The sequence below is a fragment of the Chiloscyllium plagiosum genome, chromosome 3 (assembly GCF_004010195.1).
Source record: "Chiloscyllium plagiosum isolate BGI_BamShark_2017 chromosome 3, ASM401019v2, whole genome shotgun sequence".
NCBI classification, from domain to species: Eukaryota; Metazoa; Chordata; class Chondrichthyes; order Orectolobiformes; family Hemiscylliidae; genus Chiloscyllium; species Chiloscyllium plagiosum.
Window position 1 is genome coordinate 40481720 of NC_057712.1, and position 25917 is coordinate 40507636.

General features: G+C 42.8%; 1 protein-coding gene across 1 annotated transcript; it reads right to left on the reverse strand.

Annotated features, from left to right (window-relative positions):
• Nucleotides 1-18670: 18670 nt before the first annotated feature.
• fam89a (family with sequence similarity 89 member A) lies at nucleotides 18671-25515 on the reverse strand. The gene is made up of 2 exons (XM_043680767.1): nucleotides 25008-25515; nucleotides 18671-21628 (listed from the first exon to the last, which is right to left on the reverse strand). Exons 1-2 carry the CDS (start codon nucleotides 25263-25265, stop codon nucleotides 21344-21346), a joined length of 543 nt encoding a protein of 180 aa, XP_043536702.1. The 5' UTR covers nucleotides 25266-25515; the 3' UTR covers nucleotides 18671-21343.
• Nucleotides 25516-25917: the final 402 nt, after the last annotated feature.

A 25917-nucleotide genomic window follows, 5' to 3' on the forward strand; every position in this document is an offset into this window, starting at 1 on the left:
GTTTCATTAGAGCCTCCCTCTATCCTAAGGGTCAGAAGTGGGAATGTCCACCAATGATGCCACAATGTTTAGCACTATCCATATTTAAGGAATCAGTATCCAAATGCAGCATCATCTGAACAACATTCAGGCATGGGCTGTGAAGGAGCATGTAATACTCATGCCACATAAGTGCCAAGGAATGACAACTCCCAACAAGAGAGAATTGGACCATCTTCCCTTAACATTAAATGGAACTATTATTGCTGAAACACCCACTATAAACATCCTGGGGTTACCATTGATCAGGATCTGAACTGGACGAGCCATTTAAATACTGTAGGATCTGTAAGCTTTGCACATTCAGGAAGGACAGGTCACATCCAAAGTGAGACACAGCCTAAATAAGTATATAGTTTGAGAATTTGTAGGCAATGTGGGAATTTGGTGCAGAGGGAAATTAGTACTTTTGCTTGCCTTTTTCTGGCTCATAGTTTGTAATCTTTAACAGGATACAGTAAATTGAAACCCAGCATCAGGAGCCCAGACAAAAGAGTCACATCACAGGTAAATCATAAGTTCATTGGTTGGTGATAACTACTAATTTGATTATACATTATAGATTACTTTTAGTTTGAAGGTAAACGGGGAAATATTTACAGACTACAAACTAAAAGATCAGGACAAAATTTTAAACATCAAATTACGAATGATGTAATTAAAATAGACATGCAAAGCCAGGCGATATGTTGTAACTGCATGACCAAGGGGCTATCCCCATTTCATCACCCCGCCCCCGCCACCTCCTTTATCTACAGCTCTCCCACACCCACCCTCAATCCTGAGGAGTGGGCAGGGAAAATTGCTGAGAGTCTCACACTCCTCAGGGATATGATTGCCTATGCGCAGGACAGAGGATTGGACACCTGCCTGATCAGCCTGGACCAGGAGAAAGCCTTTGACAGGATATCACACAGGTATATGAGAGATGTTCTCTCCAAAATGGGCTTTGGGGAGGGAATCTGCAATTGGATCAGACTGCTCTACACCAACATTGTCAGTACAGTCTCAATCAATGGGTGGGAATCAGACAGCTTCCCAGTCAGATCTGGAGTCAGGCAGGGATGCCCCCTCTCTCCTGCCTTGTTTGTGTGCTGCATACAGCCATTTGCTGAGTCCATCAGGAAGGATGCGAGCCCGAAAGGGGTGACTATTCCTGGCAGCGGGAGCCTGCAGGTTAAGGCCTCCCTGTACATGGATGACGCCTCCATTTGCTGCTCAGATCTGCTGTCCATGCGCAGACTCATGTGCATATGTGACCAGTTCGAACAGGCCTCAGGGGCCAAGGTAAACCGAGGCAAGAGCGAAGCCATGCTCTTCGGGAACTGGGCCGAACAATCCTCGATCCCCTTCACCGTCAGGACCGACCACCTGAAGATGCTGGGTATTTGGTTCGGGGGGGTTGGAGCTTGCGCCAAGTCTTGGGAGGAGCATATCAGCAAAGTGAGGCAGAAACTGGGCAGATGGAAGCTACGGTCACCCTCCATTGCGGGAAAAAACCTGGTTGTCAGGTGTGAGGCATTGTCATTACTGTTATACATGGCACAGGTCTGGCCTATTCCCAGAACCTGTGCCGCTGCAGTCACCCGGGCCATCTTCCAGTTTATATGGAGGTCAAAGATGGACCGGGTCCGAAGGGACTCTCGGGAAAAGGAGAGGGCGGATCCTATCGAGCGGTTCCCTGAGCAGACTGTCAAAGCCATTTGGCAGAATGCCTCATCGCCAGAAATTTCCAACAAGTACCAAGACATGGCTTGGCTGGTGGTGAGAAGGGCTCTGCCTGTGAGATCCTTTATGCACGCCCGGACTCTCAGCCGCACCGCACGCTGCCCTTGAAGCGGCTGCGGGGGGGACAAGATTGTCACACACCTCCTTCTGGAATGTACCTACGCAGAAGAAGTCTGGAGAGGAATGCAGTGGTGTTTGCCGAGATTCGTCCTGAGCAGCGTTGTGACGCGGGACTCCGTGCTCTACGGCCTGTTCCCCAGGACGCACACCGAGACGAACATCATCTGTGCCTGGAGGATCATCAACTCAGTGAAGGACGCTCTCTGGGCAGTCCAAAACCTGTTGATCTTGCAGCTGAAGGAGTTGACCCCGACTGACTGTTGCAGACAAGCACATTCCAAGGTCCAGGACTACGTGTTGAGGGCCGCCAAGGCGCGGTGGGGAAAGACCACCATGTAACATCTGCCTGCCTAAAGGGGGCCCGTGCAGTCATTTGGGCTCTGCTGACGCCTCAGCTAAAAATGTAATCGTACAGATCTGTAAATAAGAATGATTACTCTGTTTCGGTATGCAAACAAATGGAATGTTTACATATCTATGGCATGTCCAACTGTACAGACCATCAAATTATTTTATGAATAAAGTATATTTTTGAAATATAAAAAAAGGTTACACCCAAAATGTTGACTTCTCCACCTCCTGATGCTGCCTGGCTTGCTGGGTTCTTCAAGCATCCTACATGACCTAGGGGCTGGCAGACCCCATTGTGGTTCCTAGTGATCAATTCTGTAGCAAGTGTTGGTTGCCTGAGAAACTCTGGCTCGGAGTTGATGAGCTGGAGTCTGAGCTTCAACACTGTGACTCGTCAGGGAAGGTGAGAGTTACCTGGATGCAGTGTTTCAGGAGGCAATCACATCCCCTCGATTAACTACCTCAAATTTGGTCAGTCGTCAGGGACAGGGAGGTGCGATTATGAGTGAGGCAGGTAGAGGAGTCCTGGAGTTAGTGCTGAAGGAGCCTCTGCCCTTGAGCTTGTCTAAGCTGTGTGGATGAAAGATGTAGGGAGGAGGAGCAAACTGACCATAGAACCACAGTACAGGAAGTGATTCAAGAAGGGGAAGAGAAACATTGTTGTAATCAGGGCTAGTATAGTTAGGGGAAGAGACACTGTTTTCTGTGGCCAGGGTCAAGAGTCTAGAAGGCTGTATTGCCTGCCTGGTGCCTGAGTTCAGGATATCTTATATGAAGCACAGAGAGGAAAGATCTAGTTGTCGTAGTCTATATAGGTACCAACAACAGAGGTAGAAAAAGGAAAAATATTCTTCTGAGGGAATGTGAGCAGCTAGAGGTTAAATTAGAAAGCAGAAACAAGAAAGTGATAATCTCCAGATTGCAATCTGAGCCATGAGATTAAAGAGGTAAATACGTGACTCAAAGATTAGTATGGGAGAAATTGGTTTAAATTCATGGAACATTGGCACCAGTACTGGGGAAGGCTGGGGCAGCTCCAATGGGATGGGCTCCACCCAAATCATACTGGGACCAGAGTTAAAACTGCAAACTTGGGCTATGGGTAGAGCTCTGAAATAAATAGAGTGGGAAGGCGGGGTGGAGGGCGGTGGTTGTTGCATGAACAACTATGGAAAAAGTTTAAAGTAGGGAGAGCTCAGCGGAGGTAAAATGTTTCAGAACAAGTAATAGGTCAGAGAGTATGGAAGGGTCAAGAGTCTAACTTCAGGCACAACAGGTAAGGGGTCAACTATGAGAAGGTGCCAGTCAATACAGGATTGAGGGTGTTGTACTTAAATGCATGCGGCATACAAAACAAGGTAAACGGGTTTGTAGTGCAGATTGAAACTGGTGAATACAAATGTTGAGGGTATTACAGAGACATGGCTGCAAGGGATCAGCACTGGGAACTAAGTATCCAAGGATCATGCTGCCCTGGTAACTCACAGTGGGGAAGGAGCTAACGCGGATGCAAAATATAAGCCATTTACACAAGGTGAATTGCTGCAGATAATAGCTTCCCTGGGTCGCTTACAACCCTGCAGTAATATGCAAGAGTTTGGGCTGAATTAGATACCATCTGTGTGGGGCCACCAACTATATCTAAGGGATATCCACCAACTGGTCCAGTGACCAATGGCAAGTGGTGTCTCATATCTGACAGGTCTGGCATAGCCGATGCCGCACAGCAACTAAGTCAAGATTATAGGAGAGGCCGATGGACCCAGGGCACCCCTATTAAAGCAAACATAGAGGATTAGAAGGAGCCTTTCAGCAGATTTATGGCCGAGATCCAGCGTGTTTTGGAGAAACTGCCCACCAAGTGGGCAAAAATAACAAACACCAAACAATAGAAGGGGAGGGCATCTCCAAATATGGGGAATGACTCTTTGGGGTCTACCAAGAATGCTCAGGGCTTCCCCAGACAAACCGCTCTGACTGGGCATTATTCAGGCTTTCTCCCATTCACTAGGCAGTCCTAAAAATGGGGGTCGTCATTCTCCAAGACTATGCCAACCTGGTAGAATGGGCAACAGGTGTTAAAGAGGACACAGGAGGAAGCCCCCCCTCCCCGTGTATGTAAAGCAGGAAAACCTAGGCGCCATCACAAAGACAAAATCCAGACCCAGTTGTGGCAAACGGGCCATTTTGTCCAGGATTGTAGGGAAGGAAACAGAACATTGGGAAACCCACTTGTGTCTGTCAGTACTGTGGCAAAAGGAACTACTCTGAAGACACTTGTTGGGAAAAACATAGCAAACCAACAAACACCCAGAATACATCAGACTAACGTCTAGCAGCCTGCATGGGCATGGGTGATAAGGAGGGAAGGATTTACATGTTTGCACTGGTAAGGGGCAGACAGTGTGAGATGCTAGTCAACATGGGAGCCTGCATATTAATAACTCACCTATCCCTGCCCACAACTAACAAAATGATTAATGTGAAGCAGATTAGTGGACCACGAACCCCTGCATACTTGAGTGAGACCACTCTAGTAGAAATCAATAACCTGTATATACTGATGTGATTTTATGTATGTAAAAATAATGAAGGAACTATTATGGGCAATGATTTAATGAAGGAGTACAAAGTCCTAATAGACAGTGGAAAGGGTGAAATAATCAGGCCCCTTCCCAATGGGAGAAAGTAAAAAATGGGGACGTATGCGAGCCTCTTCAGCACTGTCCAAGTCACCTCCTCTATAGGACACAATTGGCAGCTAGAGGATTATGGCTTTGGTGCCATTTGTACCTCCGTCCCAGGGGTATGGGAAGAGACAAAATTAGATACAGGCTTGATTAAAATCGACCCCATAGTCGTGAAGGGTCTGGAACACAAGCCGCACCCCATAAAACCCGAAACCAGAAGGTTGTGGATATTGTGAAAGGATTAGTGGAGAGGGGAATTCTCTGAGACACTATGTGCACTACTAATTCCCCCATATGGCTGGTCAGTAAACCTGATGGAAATTACTGCCTCACAATTGATTATACTGCCCAAAACAGGGTCACTCCTAAATTACACCCTATAGTTGCCAATCCATCCACAAACTTAAATGGGCTCTCCCCGAACCACAAAATCTTTACTGTACTGGATATTGCGAATGGATTCTGGTCTATCTCCCTCCATCGTGAATCCCAAATAAATTTATGTTTACCATTGGGGATAAACAGTATACTTGGATCAGACTTCCCCAGGGATTCCATAATAGACTAGCTATCTTTTAACGTGGAATGAGTGAGGTAATCAGGGAGATCGACCTGCCCCAAAGCAGTACGATACTCCAATATGTCGATGACATCCTCCTAGCTTCTGAATCCAAACCAAGACATCAGGAGGTGCTACACTTAGTTCTGAAGCACCTCCAGGACAGAGGGTTAAAAGTCAGTCCGAAAAAAGCCCAAATTGGGAAAACTAGAGTTCTTTACTTGGGACATTTAATTTCCTAAGGCACAAAATAATGCCTGCAGACAGGAAGACAGCTATACAACAGATGCCATGGTCCGTGACAGTCCATGGTGTGAGAAAGGTCTTGGCCTTGTTTAATTACTGCAGGAATTTTATCCCTGGGTTTGCCAAAGTTGTTGAGCCATACAACGATTGGTAAAAGGAGATGAACCTGCAATGGACCCCGTTGACTGGTGACCGGAGCAAGATGATTCCTATACAAAATTGAAAGCAGAGTTAATGTCAGCACTGGTACTGGGCTTACCAGATGCCAGTAAAGACTTCCACATTTACTGCAACGAAGAGGGAGGTTTTTACTCAGTAGTGATAACCCAGCTCCATGGTAATAAGCAGCGACCTATAGGGTACTGCGCTACTGCCGAGGGTCCCGTTGTGAATGGGTTGCCTAGATGTATAGCTGCTTTAGAGTGTGCTGCGTAGGCTGTGAGGGTCAGTGAGCCTATTGTGATGACAGGGAATATAGTCTTGCATACCAAAAACACCTTTGCAGAATGCGGGAAAATTATGCACAGTTTCTAACATGAAAAGGGCAAAATAGTGTTCTTTTGCTACCAATCAAATCCATTACCATTGAATTGAATTGAATTGAATTTATTGTCACGTGTACCGAGGCACAGTGAAAAGCTTTATCTTGCAAGCAAGACAGGCAGATCATATAGTTAAGTAACACAGATAGTAAATAATAGTTAAACAGCAGCAAAAACAAAAACACAGGTACAGGCGAATGTTAAGAGTTTGAGAGTCCATTCAGTATTCTAACAACAATACGGTAGAAATTGTTACGAAACCGGCTGGTGCATGTGTTTAGGTTTCTGTACCTTCAGGTTCTAGAAAAACATTGCCAGGGTGGGATGGCGTTTTGAGAATGCTGGCAGCCTTTCCTTGACAGCGGACCTGGTAGATGGATTCTATAGATGGGAGGTTGGCCTTTGTGATTGTCCGGGCTGAGTTCACCACTCTGTAACCATCTCCAATCTTGAATGGTACAGTTGTCATATCAGGTAGTGATACATCCAGAAAGAATGCTCTCGATGGTGCACCTATAAAAGTTGGCAAGGGTATTCACCATCATGCCAAATTTCCTCAGCTGCCTGAGGAAGAAGAGACGTTGTTGGTTCTTTGTAACCAGTGCGTCCACATGAAGAGTCCAAGAAAGCTTGTTGTGGATGACCACTCCCAGTGGCTTGACATTCTCCACTCGCTCCATCTCTGTGCTGTTAATGTGTAGGGGGCCATGAGTTATATCCCGCTGAAAGTCAATAACGAGTTTCTTGGTTTTGCTGGCATTGAGAGCTAGGTCGTTCTCAGTGCACCAATTTTCTAGGTCTTCCATCTCCCATCTGTAGTCTGTTTCGTCGCCATCTGATATTCGACTGACTATGGTGGTGTCATCAGTGAACTTGTAAATGGGATTAGTCTGGTATTTGGCGAGGCATTCATGGGTATTTAGGGCGTACGTTGTATGAGATACCTGGGAAAACCCAGCAGAAGGGATGTTAGGTGATGGTGAACCACCTGTATAGGAATATGAACGATGAAGTATAGGATAAAGGACGTACCCATGGAGGCACCAAATGAGACCCTGTTTGGGGGATGGCCCATGGAAATATTGAGATGGTTTGCCACGAACGGGAGAGGCAGTAGTGAACACAGAACTACAAGTTGTCCGAGTGGGGAGAATAGAGGGAAACCTGTCAGCCCAAGTGGCAGAGTTAGTGGCCCTCAGTCAGGCCTTCACCAAGGAGACAGGGAAGAGGGTTAACATTTACAATGATAGTAGATTATGCACTCAGGATTGTCCATAATTACATGAACATTTGGGGAAGATGGGGATTTGTCATATTTGGGGAAGAAGGGGATGGGCACCCCTGTCAAGCATGGGCAGATAATAAAGACCTTATGGGAGGCCAGCGAGCTCCCACTGGAGGCTGCAGTGTTGAAGGTCAAGGCCCACCTGAGGGAACCAGATAAACAGAAGCCCAAGTGGCACATTTTTAAGGGGAAACAGGCTGCTGACAAGGCTGCTCAATCAGCTCTAGAGACAAAAGACTTCCATCCTTTGTCTGACATCTTTGCTGAGGATGGCCTACCATAAGCATTACCCAACTGCTTGCTGATACCCTTGAAGATGAATAGGCCAGGTGAAAGGTGCAGGGGGCCACGCCAGACAAGAAAGGTGTCTGGAGATTGAATGACAAGGTCCTGGCCTTGGCGTGCATCCAACATACTCTTATGCAGTTACAACCATGGCGTTTCCCATGTGGGAATTGATGCTATGATAACCAGCATCAGGAAGGAATGGCGGTGGAAGGGCACGGGCAGAGATATAGCTCAATTCTGTCACCGCTGTGTGACATGTGCCCAGCACAATGCATGCAAGCCCATTAAAATTAGAATGGGGCACCAGCCACGCACAAAGGGCCGAGGGAGCACGTACAGATAGATTTTATGGGACCTCTTCCCCCAATCACATGGGACAGCATATTGTCTTGTGAATATTGACCAATTCACGAGGTGGGTCGAGGCCTACCCTACCCAGAACTGCTCAGCTAACATGGTTGCAAGGATTTTAGCTGAGGAAGTGATTCCCAGGTGGGAGTACCATCCCAGATTGACTCCGACCAGGAGACCCATTTTGCTGACAGAGTTGTAAAAAACATATTTAACACACCCTATCATCCACAAAGTTCTGGCATGGTGGAATGAATGAACAGAACTCTTAAAACCTCCCTTGCTAAGGCCATGCAGGACTCTGACAAATGCTGGACTGAGGTCCTACCTGCTATACTCATGCATCTCCAGTACACCACAAGCCGGTCAACTGGTTTGACTCCTTACAAGTTGACGACAAATAGGGCAATGCAACTACCCGAGTCCATCATTGAACAGAGGCAATTAGAGGATTGTCCAGATATCCCATCAGCGTGTAGTAAGGTTATGGTTAAGACTCAACCCGTTAAACCTGGCTTTGCCCCCCTAAGTGGAATGGTTATCATTAGCGGTGACATCTGTGCCTTTATTAACATGTGAGGGAAGGGGTTCTGGTAACACTGGTCACAACTGAAGAAATATACAGACACTGGTTGATGATCCTCACCCTCTGCTTTAGGCTTGCTGATGTTGATTGTATATGCGCGGTTATTGCGAACAGAACAAGAGCGTGGGCTGTTGCATGCAGATGGCATAGCCTTTGGACTGTAAACCTCGTTCAGTAAGCTCTTGGAGGTTTCTGTTTATTTTTGCTTTCGCCCTTTGCCTGGTAGCCATTGCGGGGGGGTCACACCAAAGGAATTGTGCCGACCGAGGTATTGTTCACCGGAGTAGGCGTGGGTTACATGTTAATACTTTCCTATACATGTCCTATATGCAAGTGCAGCAAAATAACACCTCTAAATGCTGGGTCTGTACTCAAATCCCCGCACACCCTGAAACCAAATTCAGACTGATTACCTGAGGACTTACACTGGTATTTATTTTGTCTGTGGTCTCAAGGCCTACCCTTGGCTCCCACCAGATTGGTCCGGATCTTGCTACCTTGCCTATGTGGTCCCTTTTGTTTGCCATTACAATTCTTTCTGACTTAATCCCAACATACACCTACTTTGATCCAAATGGTCCATTGCTGAGACTGAGCGATTCTTTATGATCGCTTTCCTTGCCTATGGGAATGCTAAGGCTAGTAGGAAACTGATAAATACGGCCTCAACCTTGGAAAGGCTGGCTAATGAGACCGCCGATGGCTTTGCAGCTGTTGGCACGGCCATCTCTGAGGTGGCAGCTGAGGTTATTGCCACCTGGACTGTTGTGTTGCAGAACCATTTGGCCGTTGATTATTTGCTAGCAGCACAAGGTGGCATCTGTGCTGTTATTGGCCCAGAGTGCTGCACATACATTCTGGATGCCTTGGACAATATAACTAACCTAGCGGATCACATCCATCTGGAGGCAGATAAGATCTGGCAGGAAGGGAAACGGTTTCACGATTATAATTCTCTGGGGTGGTGAGGATGGCTACAAGAGCTTGGGGTTCGTACCTATTGCATGCCTTCATCATGTTCATTGTTATTATCATCACTTGTTGCGTTATGGCTGCCCTTAACTCATGTTGTAAAGTTTTGTCAGCAAAAATTATACCAGGCACTAGCCTCCATATTGAGTCGCCTGGGAGTCATCCCCTTTCTGGCCCCAATGGATGTAGGTGGTCTGTTTGTCATGTTTTTACATGGCTAGACCACAAGGGGGGAACTAAAAAAAACTGAAGAAATATTTGCAGAACACAACATTATGGTACTCTGTTCCCAGAAACAGTGATCTATGCATGTGCATGCGCAGAACACAATGCCGTGATACACCATTCCTGGAAATAGCGATCTCTGTGACGCTTGCGCAAAACACAAGAAACCGTCGTTCGCGGGCTTTTTTTGTACACGTCATCCACACGAGAAAAACTACTGTACCAGTTGTTCTGAGAGACTTGATGTGATCAAGTCCCACGGTTAGGGTCAGAATCAAGCCGCCCCTCCCAAAAGCTTTTGATTTAATAAATTTGATTGACTCAGTTCTGAATTTGAGTTTTATTAATTTTACTACAACTAAAGTCTTATGCCTGAAATGTTGATTCTCCTGCTCTCCTTTGATACTTTTCCACACCACACTTTTCGACTCTGACTTCTCCAGCCCTCATTTTCTCGTAGAAACTGTATGGGTAGAGTTGAGGAACCACAAAAGAAAAAAAGTTCCTGATGGGAGTCATGTAGCAGTTATCAGATATGGGGAAGAAAATAAATCAGAACACAGTTAAGAAAGGCATGATTACAATAAGCATGAGGGATGTCAGTGTAGGTGGACTGGGAAAATCAGGTTGAACATAGGACCTGTTCTGCATTGTATTGTTCTTCGGTCCTCGATGTTGCACCAACCTGCGAACCAATCTAAGCCCATCCCCTACACTATCCCATTATCATCCATGTGCTTATCCAAGGATTGTTTAAATCTCCCTAATGTGGCTGCGTCAGCTACACTGGCAGGCAGGATATTCCACACCCTTACCACACTCTGTGTAAAGAACCTGCCTCTGACATGTCTTAAATCTATCACCCCTCAATTTGTAGCTATGCCCCCTTGTACAAACTGACATCATCATCCTAGGAAAAAGAATTTCACTGTCTACCCTATCTAATCCTCTGATCATCTTGTATGTCTCTATCAAATCCTCTCAGTTTTCTTCTTTCCAATGAGAACAGACCCAAGTCTCTCAGCCTTTCCTCATAAGACCTTCCCTCCGGACCAGGCAATACCGTGGTAAATCTCCTCTGCATCTGTTCCAATGCTTCCGCATCCTTCCTACAATAGGCCGACCAGAACTGTACACAATATTCCAAGTGCAGCCAAGCTAGCGTTTTGTATAGTTGCAACATGACATTTTGGCTCCAGAACTCAATCCCTCTACCAGTAAAACCTAACACACCATATGCCTTCTTAACAACATTATCAACCTGGGTGGCAACTTTCAGGGATCTAAGTACATGGACTCCAAGATCCCTCTGCACATCCACATTACCAAGAATCTTTTCATTGACCCAGTACTCTGCCTTCCTGTTATTTTTCCCAAAGTGAATCACCTCACATTTATCTGCATTGAACTCTATTTTCCTCGTAAGTGGTGGCAAAAAGGTTGGTATTGGATCTCAAGAAAATAATTTACGGAATATCTACAAGATGGTTTTTGGAGCAGCATAGGTTGAGCCCGATAGAGCCCACTAGGGAACAGGCAATTCTGTATTTAATGATGTGTAATGAGGCAGATTTGATTAGGGAGCTTAAGGTGAAGGAACCCACATCTGACACAGATAACTCAATTATCTGTAAAGCCAGCAGGAGTATACAAAGTGGATGGATCAACTCAAAAAGGAAAGTGTGAAAACAAAGAAAAATGAAGTAATATTGGCAAACAAAATCAAGGTGAACCCAAAAGATGTTCTGTCAATTTATTAGGAGCAAGAGGATAATTTGGGATGGCATGATAGCTCAGTGGTTTGCACTGCTGTCTCACAGCATCAGGGACCTGGGTACAATTCCACACTCCGGCAACTGTGTGTGGAGTTCACACATTCTCTTTGCTTCCTCCAGGCAATCTAGTTTCCCCTCATGGTCCAAAGATGTGCAGGTTAGGTGGATTGGCCATGGTAAATGCAGAGTTATAGAGCAAGGAGATGGGCCTGCGTAGGATGCTCTTTGGAAAGTCAGTGTGGACTCAACTGGCCGAATGTCCTGCTTCTACACTGTAGGGTTTCTATGAGCTAAGAGTGGAGCACATAAATAGGCTCAGGGATAGCAGATAAAGGGTAATGATTGATGGGTGGCTCCTGCAACAGAAAGAATCTTTTCATAGACCATAAAAATGTTACAACACAGAAACAGCCCATCAATGTGGTTTCACAGGTATCAGTAAGGTTCCGCATAGTAGACTGAATAGTAAAGTTAGATCACGTGAGATTCAGGGAGAGCTTGTTAACTGGATACAAAATTAGCTTGACAGTAAGATGGTGGAGGACAGATGTTTTTCAGACTGGAGGCCTTTGACCAGCGATGTCCACTGTTGTTGGTCATTTGTATAAACAATTTGAATGAGAATAAGAGTATTGGTTAGTAAGTTTATGGATGACACCAAAATTGGTGATATAGTCCACAGTGAAGTAGGTTATCTAAAATTACAAAGGGATCTTGATCAATTAGGCCAACGGGCTGAGGAGTGGCAGATGGAGTTTTATTTGGATAAATACAAAGTATTGCATTTTGGTAAAGCGAACAAGGGCAGGACTTGTATAATTGATAGTAGGGCCCTGGATAGAATTATTTATCAGATACCTAGGGGTTCAAGTACATAGCTTTCAAAGGTTGTGTTACAGGTAGACAGGGTGGGTAAGAAAGCACTTAGCATGCTTGGCTATTGAGTATAGGAGTTGGGATATCATGTTGAGGTTGTACAGCACATTGGTGAGGCCACTTTTGGAATAGTGTGTATTGTTCTAGTCACCCGGAGATAGGAAGGATAATATTAAATTGAAGAGGGTTCAGAAAAGATTTACCAGGATGTTGCCAGGACTAGAGTGATAAGGAGAGACTGGATAGCTGGGATTTTTTAATTGGAATGTAGGTTTAGGGGTGACCTTACAGAGCTTAATAAAATCATGAGGGGCATAAATAGCAGAGATCTTTTCCCTAGGATTGGGGAGTTCAAAATTACAGGGCATATTCTTAAAGTGAGAGGAGAAAGATTTAAAAGGCAGCCGAGGGGCAATTTTTTCTACAGTGGGTAGTTCATTGCAGAATAAAAAACGCCAGAGGAAGTGGTAGATGCAGGGACGGATACAACATTTTAAAAGGCATTCAGACAGGTACTTAAATAGGATAGGTTAATAAAGGATATGGGTCAAATGCAGGCAAGTGGGACTAGTTTAGGTTGGGAAACTTGGTTGAATTGGACCGAAGGGTCTATTTCCATGCTGTATAACTATTATTCCTAGGGGCAGTGGCCATAATATGATAGAATTCACATTGCAGTGTGAGGGAGAAGATTGAATCAGATTAACTGTATTACAATTGAGTGAAGGTAATGACAACACGAGAGTTGATTTTAATGAGAGTCTAACACGGAAGATGGTGGAGTAGCACTGGCAGGACTTTCTGGGAAATTGACAGCCACAGAAACATTTCAACCCAAGAAGAAACATACAAGGGGAGAATGAGACAACCATGGCTGAGCAAAAGTGAGGGACAGCATAAAAGCAAAAGAAAAAGCATACAGTGTAGTGAAGATTACTGGGAAGACAGAAGATTGTTGGTTTTAAAAAATCCTCCCAAAGGACAACTAAAAAAAAAAGCAATGGGGGGGGGAGAGTGAGATAAAATAGGAGAGTAACCCAGCTAGCAATGCAGGAGTTTTAAAAAAGATTTCTAAAAAGGTAAGAGGTACGAATGGACGTTGGATTGCTGGAAAATGAGGCTGGAGAAGTAGTAATGGGAACAAAGAATTGGCAGAGGAACCAATAGGTATTTTGCATAGTATCTTCTACTGTGAAAAATTAACAGCATTCCAGAACTTCAAGAGAGCCAGAGGTGAGTGTAGTGGTCATCATTAACAAGAAGATACATTAATCATCTGGACCAGATGGACAACACCCCAGCGTTCTGAAGAGATAGCTGAGATTGCAGAGGCATTGGTAGTGATCTTTCAAGAATCATTGGACTCAGGGAGGGTCCTAAAGGACTGGAAAATGGCTAATCTAACATCCCTGTATTAGAAGGGAGAGGGGCAGAAGACAGGAAGCTATAGGCTGGATTGTCTGACCTTAGTTTTGGTAAGTTTTGAGAGACCATTATTAAGGATGAGGTTGCGGAGTACTTGGAACTTCAAGGTAAAATAGGGCAGAGTCAGTACAGCTTTGTCAATGGTGGGGGGGCTTTCCTGACAAATCTGTTAGTATACTTTGAGAAGGTAACAAGCAAGTTAGACAATGGAGAGCCAGTGGATGCTATCTACCTGGATTTGCAGGTTTTTTGATAAGATAACACACAGTAGGCTACTAAATAAAAGAGCGCATTGTGTCAACAGCAAGGTTCTGCATGGATAGAAAATTGGCTGGCTGGCAGAAGGCTGACTGTGGCGATAAAGGGGTCTTTTTCAGGATGGAGACTGGTGACTAATGGAGTTCCGTAATGCCTACATCTCATGAAAATAATACTTTAAAAAGAAAAGATCTTAGGAGAATAATCAAAGAAGAAAACAAGATAAGATTTTGACAGAATTCAAGATTGAGCAACTGAAGTATACAGATACCTTAGAGGATTCTAGAACTGGAGATAATTGCAGAAATTGGGAGGAGCAAGGTGATAGATGGATTTGAACATTTGTAAAACACTTAGAATCAAATAAGAGCCAGTGTGGATCAACAAGCACAGGAATGATGAGTGCGCACTGATGCGTTTTAGGGCAACAGAGTTTTGAACGAGCTCAAGTTTATAATGATGCTCCCTTGATCATGACCTCACCTCCTATCACCAAATCATCATCATCTCCCTGACCATCCACAACCTCATCACTTCAGGGAATCTCCATCCACAGCCTCCAACCTCAGTCCCGGAATCCCACACTACCTCTTATCCAAAATCCACAAACCTGACTGCCCCGGTTGACCTATCATCCATGCCTGCTCCTGCCTCACAGAACGTACCTAGTCATATATCGACACCTTGGTCCAGAAACTCCCCACATACATTTGAGACACCACCCACGCTCCCCACCTCCTCCATGACTTTTGTTTTCCCCCACACCCAACCTTCACCATGGACATCCAGTCTTTATACAGTCCATCCACATGGCAAAGGAAACCAGTACCCCTCCACCAACACACATTCGATTGGCAGAACTGGTCCTCGCCCTCATCAACTTCTCCTTTGAATCCTCCCACTTCCTTCACATCAAAGGGATAGCCATGGGCCTCAGCTTTGCCTCTTAGTAGGATATGTGGAACAGTCCATCTCCGCTCCACTGATGACTGTATTAACACCATCTCAAGCTCTCACGAGGAGGTCGAACAGTTCATCAACTTCACTAACAACTTCCATCCTGACCTTACGTTCATCTGGACCACCTCTGATACGTCCTTCCCCTTCCTGGACATCACCGACAACTGACTCAACACAGACATCTACTTCAAACCCAATGATTCCCACAGCTATATGGACTACACCTCCTCCCACCCACTGTCCTGTAAAAACACGATCCCTTACTCCCAATTCCTCTGCCTCTGCCATATCTGCTCTCAGAAGCAGCATTGCCACTCTAGGACATCACAATTGGCTTCCTCTTTCAAAGGCCACAATTTCCCCTCCCATGTGATCAACAATGTCCTCCAGTGCATCTCCTCCACTTCTCTGCCCTTGAACCTCACCCATCCAACTGCAACAAGGATAGAAACCTCCCTGGTCCTCACCTTTCAACCCACTAAATATCCAGATGCAACTCATTGTAGTTGGTGGAAATGGCAGAGGACAATCAGACCTCACCACCAGAGATACATTTCCTTACCCACCCTTATCTGTGTTCTGCAGAGACCATTCCATCGTGACTCCCTCATTAGGTCCACACATCCCCCCACTAAACCACCCAGGACCTTCCATTGCTGCAAGAGATGTAAAACCTGAAATCATACCTGCCCCTCATCTCCGTCCAAGGCCTCAAAAGATCTTTTCACATTGAGCAGAGATTTTCCTGCACATCTAAACACCTCATCTACTGTGCCCATTGCTCTCTATGTGGTCTTCTCTACAGTAGGGAGACAGGATGCCAACTCACGGAACATTTCGGGGAACATCTCTAGGACACACACACACACACACCAAACCTCACTGACCGGTGGCCAACCACTTCAACTCCTCCATCAAGGACACGGAAGTCCTGCACCTCCTCCACAGTCAAATTCTAGCCATCTGACAACAGGAACAAGAAGACCTCACCTTCCACCTTGAGACTCAACCACACGGCTTCACCAGTTTCCTTTTACTCTAAAATCCAAAAATCTAACAAGAGGAAGCCGCACACAAATAGAAATCCAAGCACAAGGAAATTTAAACAAAGTAATTTTGCCATCTATGTTAACGTTCCAGGCAGGCCCTATGTTCACAAAAACCTCAAAACACACCAACAAACTCAATCTGCTGCTTCTTCAGAGCAACCTGGGCACAGGCAAGGCTGCAGAAGGCCAGAGCAAGAGGGGCAGTACATTGATGAAGAATAGGATTTGTCAAATGACAGATCCTTGGGGCAGGGGTAACCCAGACTTTAACTGGATAAGAGAAGGAATCTTTCTAATTGCATTTTGTGCGTCAAGATATGCAGAGATGACAGACTAGGTTCACGTCTAAACAAGCTTTATTCAATGTTTTAAAATGTCTTAGCAGCCACATAATTTGGGCGGCACGGTGGCACAGTGGTTAGCACTGCTGCCTCACAGCGCTAGAGACCCGGGTTCAATTCCCGCCTCAGGCGACTGACTGTGTGGAGTTTGCACGTTCTCCCCGTGTCTGCGTGGGTTTCCTCCGGGTGCTCTGGTTTCCTCCCACAGTCCAAAGATGTGCAGGTCAGGTGAATTGGCCATGCTAAATTGCCCGTAGTGTTAGGTAAGGGGTAAATGTAGGGGTATGGGTGGGTTGCGCTTCGGCGGGGCGGTGTGGACTTGTTGGGCCGAAGGGCCTGTTTCCACACTGTAAGTAATCTAATCTAATCTAATCTAATCTAATAATTACTGTTTGTTTTAGGTTCTTGACGAACGATAGATAATTGTCTATTTTCCCACGTTGACACTAATTGTGTTTAAGTGGCAGTCTCTATTTCAATCACTAACTGTTCAGTTTCTCGTGTTTTCTGCCTAAAAAGGTTTTAATTTATCTATTATCTTATCCTTTTAACATTCCAAACACCTAAACATAACCATAGTTAGAATTCCTGCGATATCCTGGGACAAACCTTAGACAATTGTCTAACATTCTCTAGAAATAGCAGGAAGATCATCAAAAGATTCAGCTTCCCCACACCAACTAAAATTTTAAGAACTAAACTTCACAAATGTTAACCGCTTCCTAGAAGCGTCAATTTAAACCTATAATATTAAAATTTGCAAGGAACACAAATATCCCAAATCAAGAGGAAGAACACCATTATACACAATCCCTATAAGTACCTACAAACAGGAATATAATTATATAGACCCTACAGAGACAACCCACAGGAAATGCATTTTCTTTCTTACAATTAAACAGTCCTGTACTCCAAACAATTTCACATACAAAAAAGAAAGTCAAAGCCATAAGCTTTGCTAGCCATCATTTTCTCCTGTACATAGGATGATCTCTGGGATTAAGTCAGATTTGCTTGGTTTTAATGCAATGACGCACTAGGTCTCAAATTTTGATTCTGGCAGTTAGATAATCTGACAGTTTATCAGGTTAGATTGAAGACGGCAATGGGGATTTTAAACAAACCGGAAATTGAATTTCCACACCTAGAAAATAACTACACCTATAACTCCCAATCACATATGGTTAGTCTGGTCTTGCTTTTATGGATAGGTACATTTTGGAGAATATTAGTGATTTCCACCCTTAAATTCTTAGCTTGAAGAAATGTTCAATTCATGGAACATTTTGCTTTTAAGCGTACAGAACTGTTTTGGACTTGTATATAAAAGAACAATATCACTAAAGGTTGCTAATGCAAAAAAAAAGCAAAGACTGTGAAAGACAAGTTAGCAGAATTGCAAGCTAAATTTTGTACAGAAATATAGAGATCAGGAAAATGTACTGAACAGTAAGACCTTGAATGGTGCAGATAAACATGAACATTAGTTTTCATAATTAATTCCTTCAAAGTGCAGATAGATAAAAGTATTAAAATGCTCAGAGTATGGGGTTTCAGATAAAGTGTGCAGCTAATAAACGTAGCATTGATTAAACTACACAAAAAAATTGCTTTAGCTATCAAATGCTGCTTTGTGCATCCCATTACAGAATACAGGAATTCTCAGTACAAGCAAAGCATTCACTGTCAAGGTCTCTCCAATGATCACAGCATAATTGTTACAACATGGGGTCATTTGACCTATTGTGGAAATAGTTACAGACAATGTTATTCCATGGGGAAAAATACCAGGCATGCACTGAATTAGGTGCAAGGATCTTGAACCTTATGACATGCGTGAGAGTTGGGAGCTATGGTGGTGATGGCACAGGGTCTGTGTGTAGCAGTTACGGATTTCTAAAACCCATAACACATCCATCAGCAAGTTGGCCAAGCAGACTAAATTAATATTGAAGAAATACAATTCTGACTACTAAAATACATACTGGAGCCAATAGCAAATGATCTGTTAGCCATTATTTAGCTTTAATACCTTTCTGGGAAAACATGCATTTTTCAATATTGCTGTGACTTTGTTTACGACACAGTAGAAAATAAAAAGCCTTTTTAAAAATAAGATTCACACCAAAAAACTTTTAAAAACAAAAACAAATGCATTTAAAAGATTTATATATAACAGTCTTAAAGTCAGGAATCAAAAAGTATTTTATTTCTTTACAACCAGATGTAGTGATGGAGGTTCATCTTTTCCTGAACCATTACAAACTGGAGCATCATACTTTGCATGCAGATCAGTGTCACGCATGTAACTTATAAATGCAGCAAAGGAAACTAATATTGTAGGAGCAGAATATACAGGTGCAAAAAAACAAAAACAGTTTAATATTAAAAGCTTTATATTAAATGTCCTAGCTGTTTTCTTTGGAATTTTTTCCAGTATAGCAAATTGGAAGACTTGTTGATTTTGCAGTCTTTTGAATACACTATAAATTACATGTTAGGTAAAATTGTAAATTTATCAAACTGTAAATTAACAAGTTGATGGGGCAGTTGGCTCACCCAGTTTTTAAAAAACATTCTAATGGGTTACTTCTGTGTTCAAATGACGTTAAAACTCCATGGGAAACTCCACAAAATCCTAGCTATTCCCCACTAGAGTGGTGCATGATTACTCAGTCTCGACATCTGATACATGACAATCCCAGAGTCTGAAATGTGTCACAGATGCAGAGCTAGTAAAGGACTATGTAAGAGATCTTAAACCGTATTTTTTCCTCTTATAAAAGAATTAACCAAACCATTTAAATATAAATGTTCACATAGAATTCTGCACTAAACTTTTATAAATAAGAAATAATGTTATAAAGTACTGTTGTATTGACAGTTCAAGATTGTGAACTTCAGATACAAAATCAGTTACAAAAAGATTAACAACCATTGAAGAATTAAAAGCAAATGCATTCTGATTAGAGTTCTATACAGTTAAGAAATTGCACTTTTAGTTTGAAAATGCAAGCTGCACATTTGTACTCCATGTACAATAAAACCAATGTAACTCAGAGATTATAAAAGCCAATCTCCTCAGTGACACTCATACTTCTGCTGGGTTTTAATTGTGGATCATTTTATTTATTTGTAAAAAAAAAAATCCGGTAAACCTCAGCAATAGAAATTTATAAAAAAAATAAATAAATTCCATAATGAATGCTACATATAAGGAGCTTATTCCTGCCAACAATTCAAGTAGAGTGCTATATTTAAGTGATCAGATTTGTTTCTCTCCCATTTAACATTTAAGAGACTCAAAATTGATGCTACCTGTTCTACAGAAATATTGCTATCACATTAATAAATTCAAATCAAACTCCTATATTTATTTCAATTATCACACAGTCAATCCAAATCGCATTTGAAGTACTTGCTGGTAGCACAGTAATATTTGAGAGCGCGAGAGAGAGAGCGAGTGCGAGCGCGAGAGAGAGAGAGAGAGCATGAGATGGAGGTGGTTGAACCGGAGGTGGTTGAACCAGAGGGTCGCCGCACTTCAAGCAAGGGGAGAGGTCGAGAGGAAGAGTTTTTCATAGTAATTTCAGCTGGTGTGGGAACTGAACCCATGCTACTGGCATATTTCTACATCTCAAATAAGTTGTCCATCCAATTGAGCTACTGCAATTGCATTCCAAACTTCATTTATCAGTTCCCAGGAACATTTCTAAAAGAGGTGCATACCTCCCAAACCATCTTCTAGTCTGCACACCATTTTTACTAGATCAAATAATGAAAAAAAATCAACTTTGCTGGATTAATGCAGAGTAAGATAGGCCAGAGTTATCAGTCAGTAATATGAAAATTCTTCATTTAATAATACTCAGATACTTTTGCTTTAAATGACTTGTCTAGCTCAATTCACTATATATTCACAACTTAAACCATTTTTCAGAGCTGGATAGCTCTCTGAACAGGAAGCACAGGACTACTTGGCATGCAGACTTGTATCAAACTCTTACCTAATAGCATTTTATACTCAGCACAAAGACTTACACTTGGCATAGATTGGCCTTTCACCCTGGTGTAATATGATTAGAAGGATCAGTTCTATCCTTCACTGCAATTTTGCTCAACCCGCAATTGAAATTGGACATAGGTTTTAAAAAAGTTGTTTACATTCAGTCTACTGAAGCCAGATTTAAATTCTTAGCCCTTAATGTGGTAGTCACAGTGTTTTACATTAGTGGTACCTACAGAATTCTCATTTGTTCACCAACTTGAAAAGCAATTCTGCCAATCACACTTCGATTTTGGTATGGTCCAACAACAAGTCCCAGAATCTAGAAAGGTTAAGCATGATCCAGAAAGGTGAAATACCTGTTGCAGAGTCTGCAATATGAAAAATTAATGCTGGTTCAAAACATCTTACTCTTTCCAAACAAAAAACAAATCATTTTTAAGAACCAAGCTTATTAAAGGTTTCTTCAAATGTATGGCGTTTAAAACTATAAATGACAACTTAAGTAAATTTGCTTAACTAAACCTAGTTACTAAAATTTTATTCTCACTCTTTTCAGCCACCCACCACCTTTTGCCCCAAACAATACCAACCCTCACATGAATACCTTTCAAAATCTATAACAGCACAATGTCAAAAACAGTGAGAAGGTCAAAGTTGTAGGACATCTGTTATATAGTGATATGAAAGGAATCCTGCATCCACTGGTCTCGTGAATTGTGTGTTTTAGGCACTGCAAGATGTGTCTCCAAGTTGTCAGCCTTCCCGTTTTCCACAACACTTTGTTCCTGAAAATACTCCTCCTCTTCATCAAAATAACCGTTTTCCAATCCATACGAACAGTCTGAATTAGCTGCAGCTGACAAATCTTGGCATGTTCCTTTATATTCCTGGATGGATTCATAGAGAGACCATAGCTGACATAGCAATGACATATCCAACTGACGCAGACCAACCTGTATTTTTGGAAAGGGAATAGAAGGCAGCATCTTAATGCCAGCAAAATGACAATGTGCTTTTGTGTGCATTAGTATATTACAACCAATTGAAGATCATAGAGGAAATCAAATTATGCATGATGTGTGATTTGTGAACAATTTTAAGTGAATGGAAACTAAAACTTTAAAAGTGCATCCTTCAACATAAAATTATACTGTGACATATATAGGGTGAATCCAGGAATATTGGTTAATAGCATTACAAACCTAAAGAGAATCATCACTCTTCCAAATAATTCAACAACTCCTCAACATACTCCTCCCTCAAGTCTAAGTAGTGTGTGAATAAAAGGTCAAGAACGAGACCGGACTGCTAGCTTTCCAATCAGTTTCTGCAGATCTTTGGATGGGGTTGGAACCTCCACGCACTCCAAACATGAGAAACAACAACATAGTCACACCATGACTATGACATCTTTTGCTGAAGCTCTCATCCACCCCTTTGTTACCTCCACACTCAATTACTTCAATACACTCCAGGATACTGTCTCAACATACAACACCCAAATCTTTTGGCAAGTTCTGTTCACATATCAATTGTGCTCACTGAAGTATATTCTCTGAGACAAACAGTGACGACTTTTGAATTCTCATCGTTTTCATTTCTCTCCAAGGCCTTCCACCAGGCCTATGATGGTAATTTCTTTCAGCTTCACAGCTCTCCAAGATGTGTGCTCCTCTGATTCTGGACTGTTATACATTTCCAATTACAATTGCTACACCAGTGGTAGCTGCTTCTTTGATTGTCAAGGCTCTAGGTTCTGGAATATACTGTATACATTCACCTCATTTTCTCCTATAAAAAGACTTTTTCATATCTATCTTTGACTAAGCTTTCAGTCAACTGATCTGGTTATCAGAGTGTAAGCATTTTGCTCAGTTGATAAAGTAAATTTTAAAATGGGACAATAGATCTAGCAATACAAAATATTATGAACAATGTAGAAAATCTTATGGGAGATGAAGAATTTGAGGACTAAAAGGAACATCCTGTAACAATCAAACTTTCATACTTCAGCCATTGCACATTTAAAATTCCTCCTATGTGATCTGATTTGCTCAATTCTTCTGATCAATTAACTTGATCTGATAAAACTACAAACTTGTAGAGAATATAAAAGGAAAGACTGACAAGTTTCAATACAATGTATAAACAAGTAAAAAAAGGTTGAGGGTATTTTAAGACCACTCAAAATTGAAAGTCTGGAGTATGGTATTACAGTAAATGACTAGCAATAGATTTTGCAAACAATGGTACAACTTATTACATGGACCTACTGGGGGACTATATAGAAGAAATATTGTGGGAAATTGTGGTTTCTAAAAATTAGTTTTTAAGAATTCAAGATTATACTGTGGGCTCGGACAACATGCACCTCTTAGAGTGAGGAGGAAAGTCAACTGAAAAGGAGATAGAGGTTCTGATTATATTTCAGTGATCTTCCAAAAAGTGCAAACTGTAGGACTGTAGCCAATAGCAGAAAAGTTTACAAACTTTAGATAGTTACCAAGTGGCACAGATGACTCCAATAAGGCAGTAATTTTTCCAAAGTGGGGATTTAACATTAATAGCCTGTGATCTGATTTCGATATTCAGGTCTTTTATGTACCTCCTCTTGTCTTTCAATTGTCCCTAAAGGTAGTTTTGAAAACTTTAAAATTAGCCCAGAATCAAAATTGTGAAACAAAAGGCATCAGTAATTCATAGGTAGAACTAATGGTTATGATGATCATCATTGGTTTTGATTTGTATTTTATAAATTGGAAATTACAACATTCTCAAGAACAAGCATATCACTGCAATCCATACCCATTAATGAACCATTTCTATAAGTAACATATTTTATAGACATAACATCAGTCAAGGGAAAATTTTAATCAAGTTAGGTCAAAGACCAGCTTTGCCGACCTTCCCTTCCTTCCTTCCTTCACTTTCACCAAGATGGAGATCTTCAAGGGAATGAATTGAAAAGGGCTCATTAAATGTCAAACAATAGCTCTTTCGGGCCGGGGGGGGGGGGGGGGGGGGGGGGGGAAGTAATATGAAAGAAGTGAACACTAAGATCAATCTTACAATGTATCTGCAGATGCAAACATCTTACCACTGGTCAATGGAAGTAGGGCAGTTTGACACCTTCCCCAAACTGTCAACATTGGATTCCTTTTACGACAGATTTCAATCATTAAACAAAATTAAAATCTTAAATCTAATCATAATGATTATATTTTTTAAAAGTAAAAATAGAGGGTATATTTTAAGTAGCTTGCACCCCTCCCCACCTATGCAGCTAATGACTAAGGAATCAAAGCCACAACAGACAGGTTAGGTGGACCTGATTATTTTGTTTGCCTTTTAATATTGTGTATTTCCACCACCTTAGCTCAAATACTTAACTAAAAATTGATCATTTAACTGCTGTTTCAAATGGTAACAAAACAAGATTGCTTCTCTACATTCAGCACTTTGGCAGGAAGAATATCAGAATTGATCATTATCTGAATATAGAAAATACTGCAGAAAACTGCAGTACAAAGGGATTTAGGGATCCTAGTGTGTGAAACAAAGAACTAGCATTCAAGTTCAGTGGGTAATAGCAAAGGTAAAATAGAATGTTGGCCTTTAATCCAAAGTGAATGGAGTATAAAAATAGGGAGGTATTTTGACAAAGAATTATTGGATTTGAAACAGCAACTCTGTTTTCTCTCCATGATCCTGCTTTTCTCCTGCAAATTATTTTTGTTTCATATCATCAGCATCCACAGTTCTTCATTTTATGATAAAAAGAGAGGCATTGCTAAAACTATACAAGGCACAAATCAGGCCACACCTGGGACATTGAACAGGTTTGGTCCCTACGCAAGGAAAGGAATATTGCATGGGAGGCAGTCCAAAGAAGTTTCACTAGGTTGTCCCAGGTATGTACAGATTTTCTTGTGGAGAGGTTGAACAGTTTCACCTTGGACTCACTGTAGTTTAGAAAAATAAGGCGACTTTATTTAAACATAAGATTCTTAGGGCGCTTAATAGGGTAAATACAAAAAGGTTGTCTTCCCTTGTTCGAGAGCCTATGATCAGAATCTCAAAATAAAAGGTTGCTTATTTGAATTTCTTCCTGGAGTAGTGAATCTGTGGATTTTTTTTAACCACACAGGGCTGTCTGTATAGGCTAGGGTCATTAAGAATATTCAAGGCTGAAATAGATTTTTAATCTGGCAACGAATCAAAGACGATGGGGTAAAACCAGGAAAGTGAAGATGAGGCTAATCACATCAGCGTTCAACTGCTCCCCAGGTCCCCTCCCTCAGCATCCGACCCCTGTGCTGTCCACCCGCTCACCATCTCTTTCCGAAGCAGGGCCAGTGCGGCATCCAGGTTGGCGGGTTTGCTGGGCCGGTTGGCGTGGCGGCTGCTGGCGGTGCGGCCCCGGCTAAGGTCCTCCTGGATGCGGCACCGCTTGGCATAAACCCGCTCCATTTCTCGCCACGAGCCGCCGCTCGAATTCAGCAAACCACTCAGGCTCTTGGGCAGGGGCGGCAGACCCTGCAAGCACGTCGTGTTGGGCACCGAGCCGCCATTCACCAGCTTCCCAGCCATTGTCAGCAGCTCCGGATGGGAATGAGAGTTGGGAAGAGGGGGGTGGTGGTAGGAGCGATCTCCCTCTCACTGGAGACACCGAGGTGCGGCCATTCTGCACATGCGCACATACACTCTCTCGAGCAGCGGCCGTTAAATCACCTTCACTGAACTGCCTCAACATCCAGCCGCCACACCAGAACTCCAGCCTCCTCTTCTCCTGAATTGGGCGTTTCACACCAGACGTCATCGGCCCTCCATGCCGATTGGTTCAGATAGCTGCCAATCGAACAGGCGCTTTCATATCAGCGGAGAGAAACATGAAGTAGGTGGTGATTTACCAGGACGCCTTTTCGATTGGTCTAGGTAGCTGCCAATCGAGGATGGGGAGTCAATTCGGCGTGAGGTAAATGTAAAAAACACATTCCGTGCTGGGGAAGGCCAATCCATCTGGCAGTATCTGTGCACAGAGATTATAAAACAGAGTTAACTGTTTTGAGTCAAGTATGACCTTCTGTTGCTATCTCAAGGGTAAATAACTTCCCTCCTCCTTTGGAGAACCTTAGGGAGGTGTCCCGCCTCTTTTTAACTACTCTGTGGCATCTCTAAGGTTGGATGGTGGTGATGAACATAGGTTAGCTGATTCTGGATTAGTGGTGCTGGAAAAGCACAG

What these genes read in the sequence shown, in the direction of transcription:
- fam89a (XM_043680767.1), bottom strand. Translation starts at nt 25,265, where the DNA reads ATGGCTGGGAAGCTGGTGAATGGCGGCTCGGTGCCCAACACGACGTGC. An exon ending in CCCTGCTTCGGAAAGAGATG is followed by an intron (nt 21,629 to 25,007) that starts GTGAGCGGGTGG and finishes CCAAAAATACAG; the next exon opens with GTTGGTCTGCGTCAGTTGGA.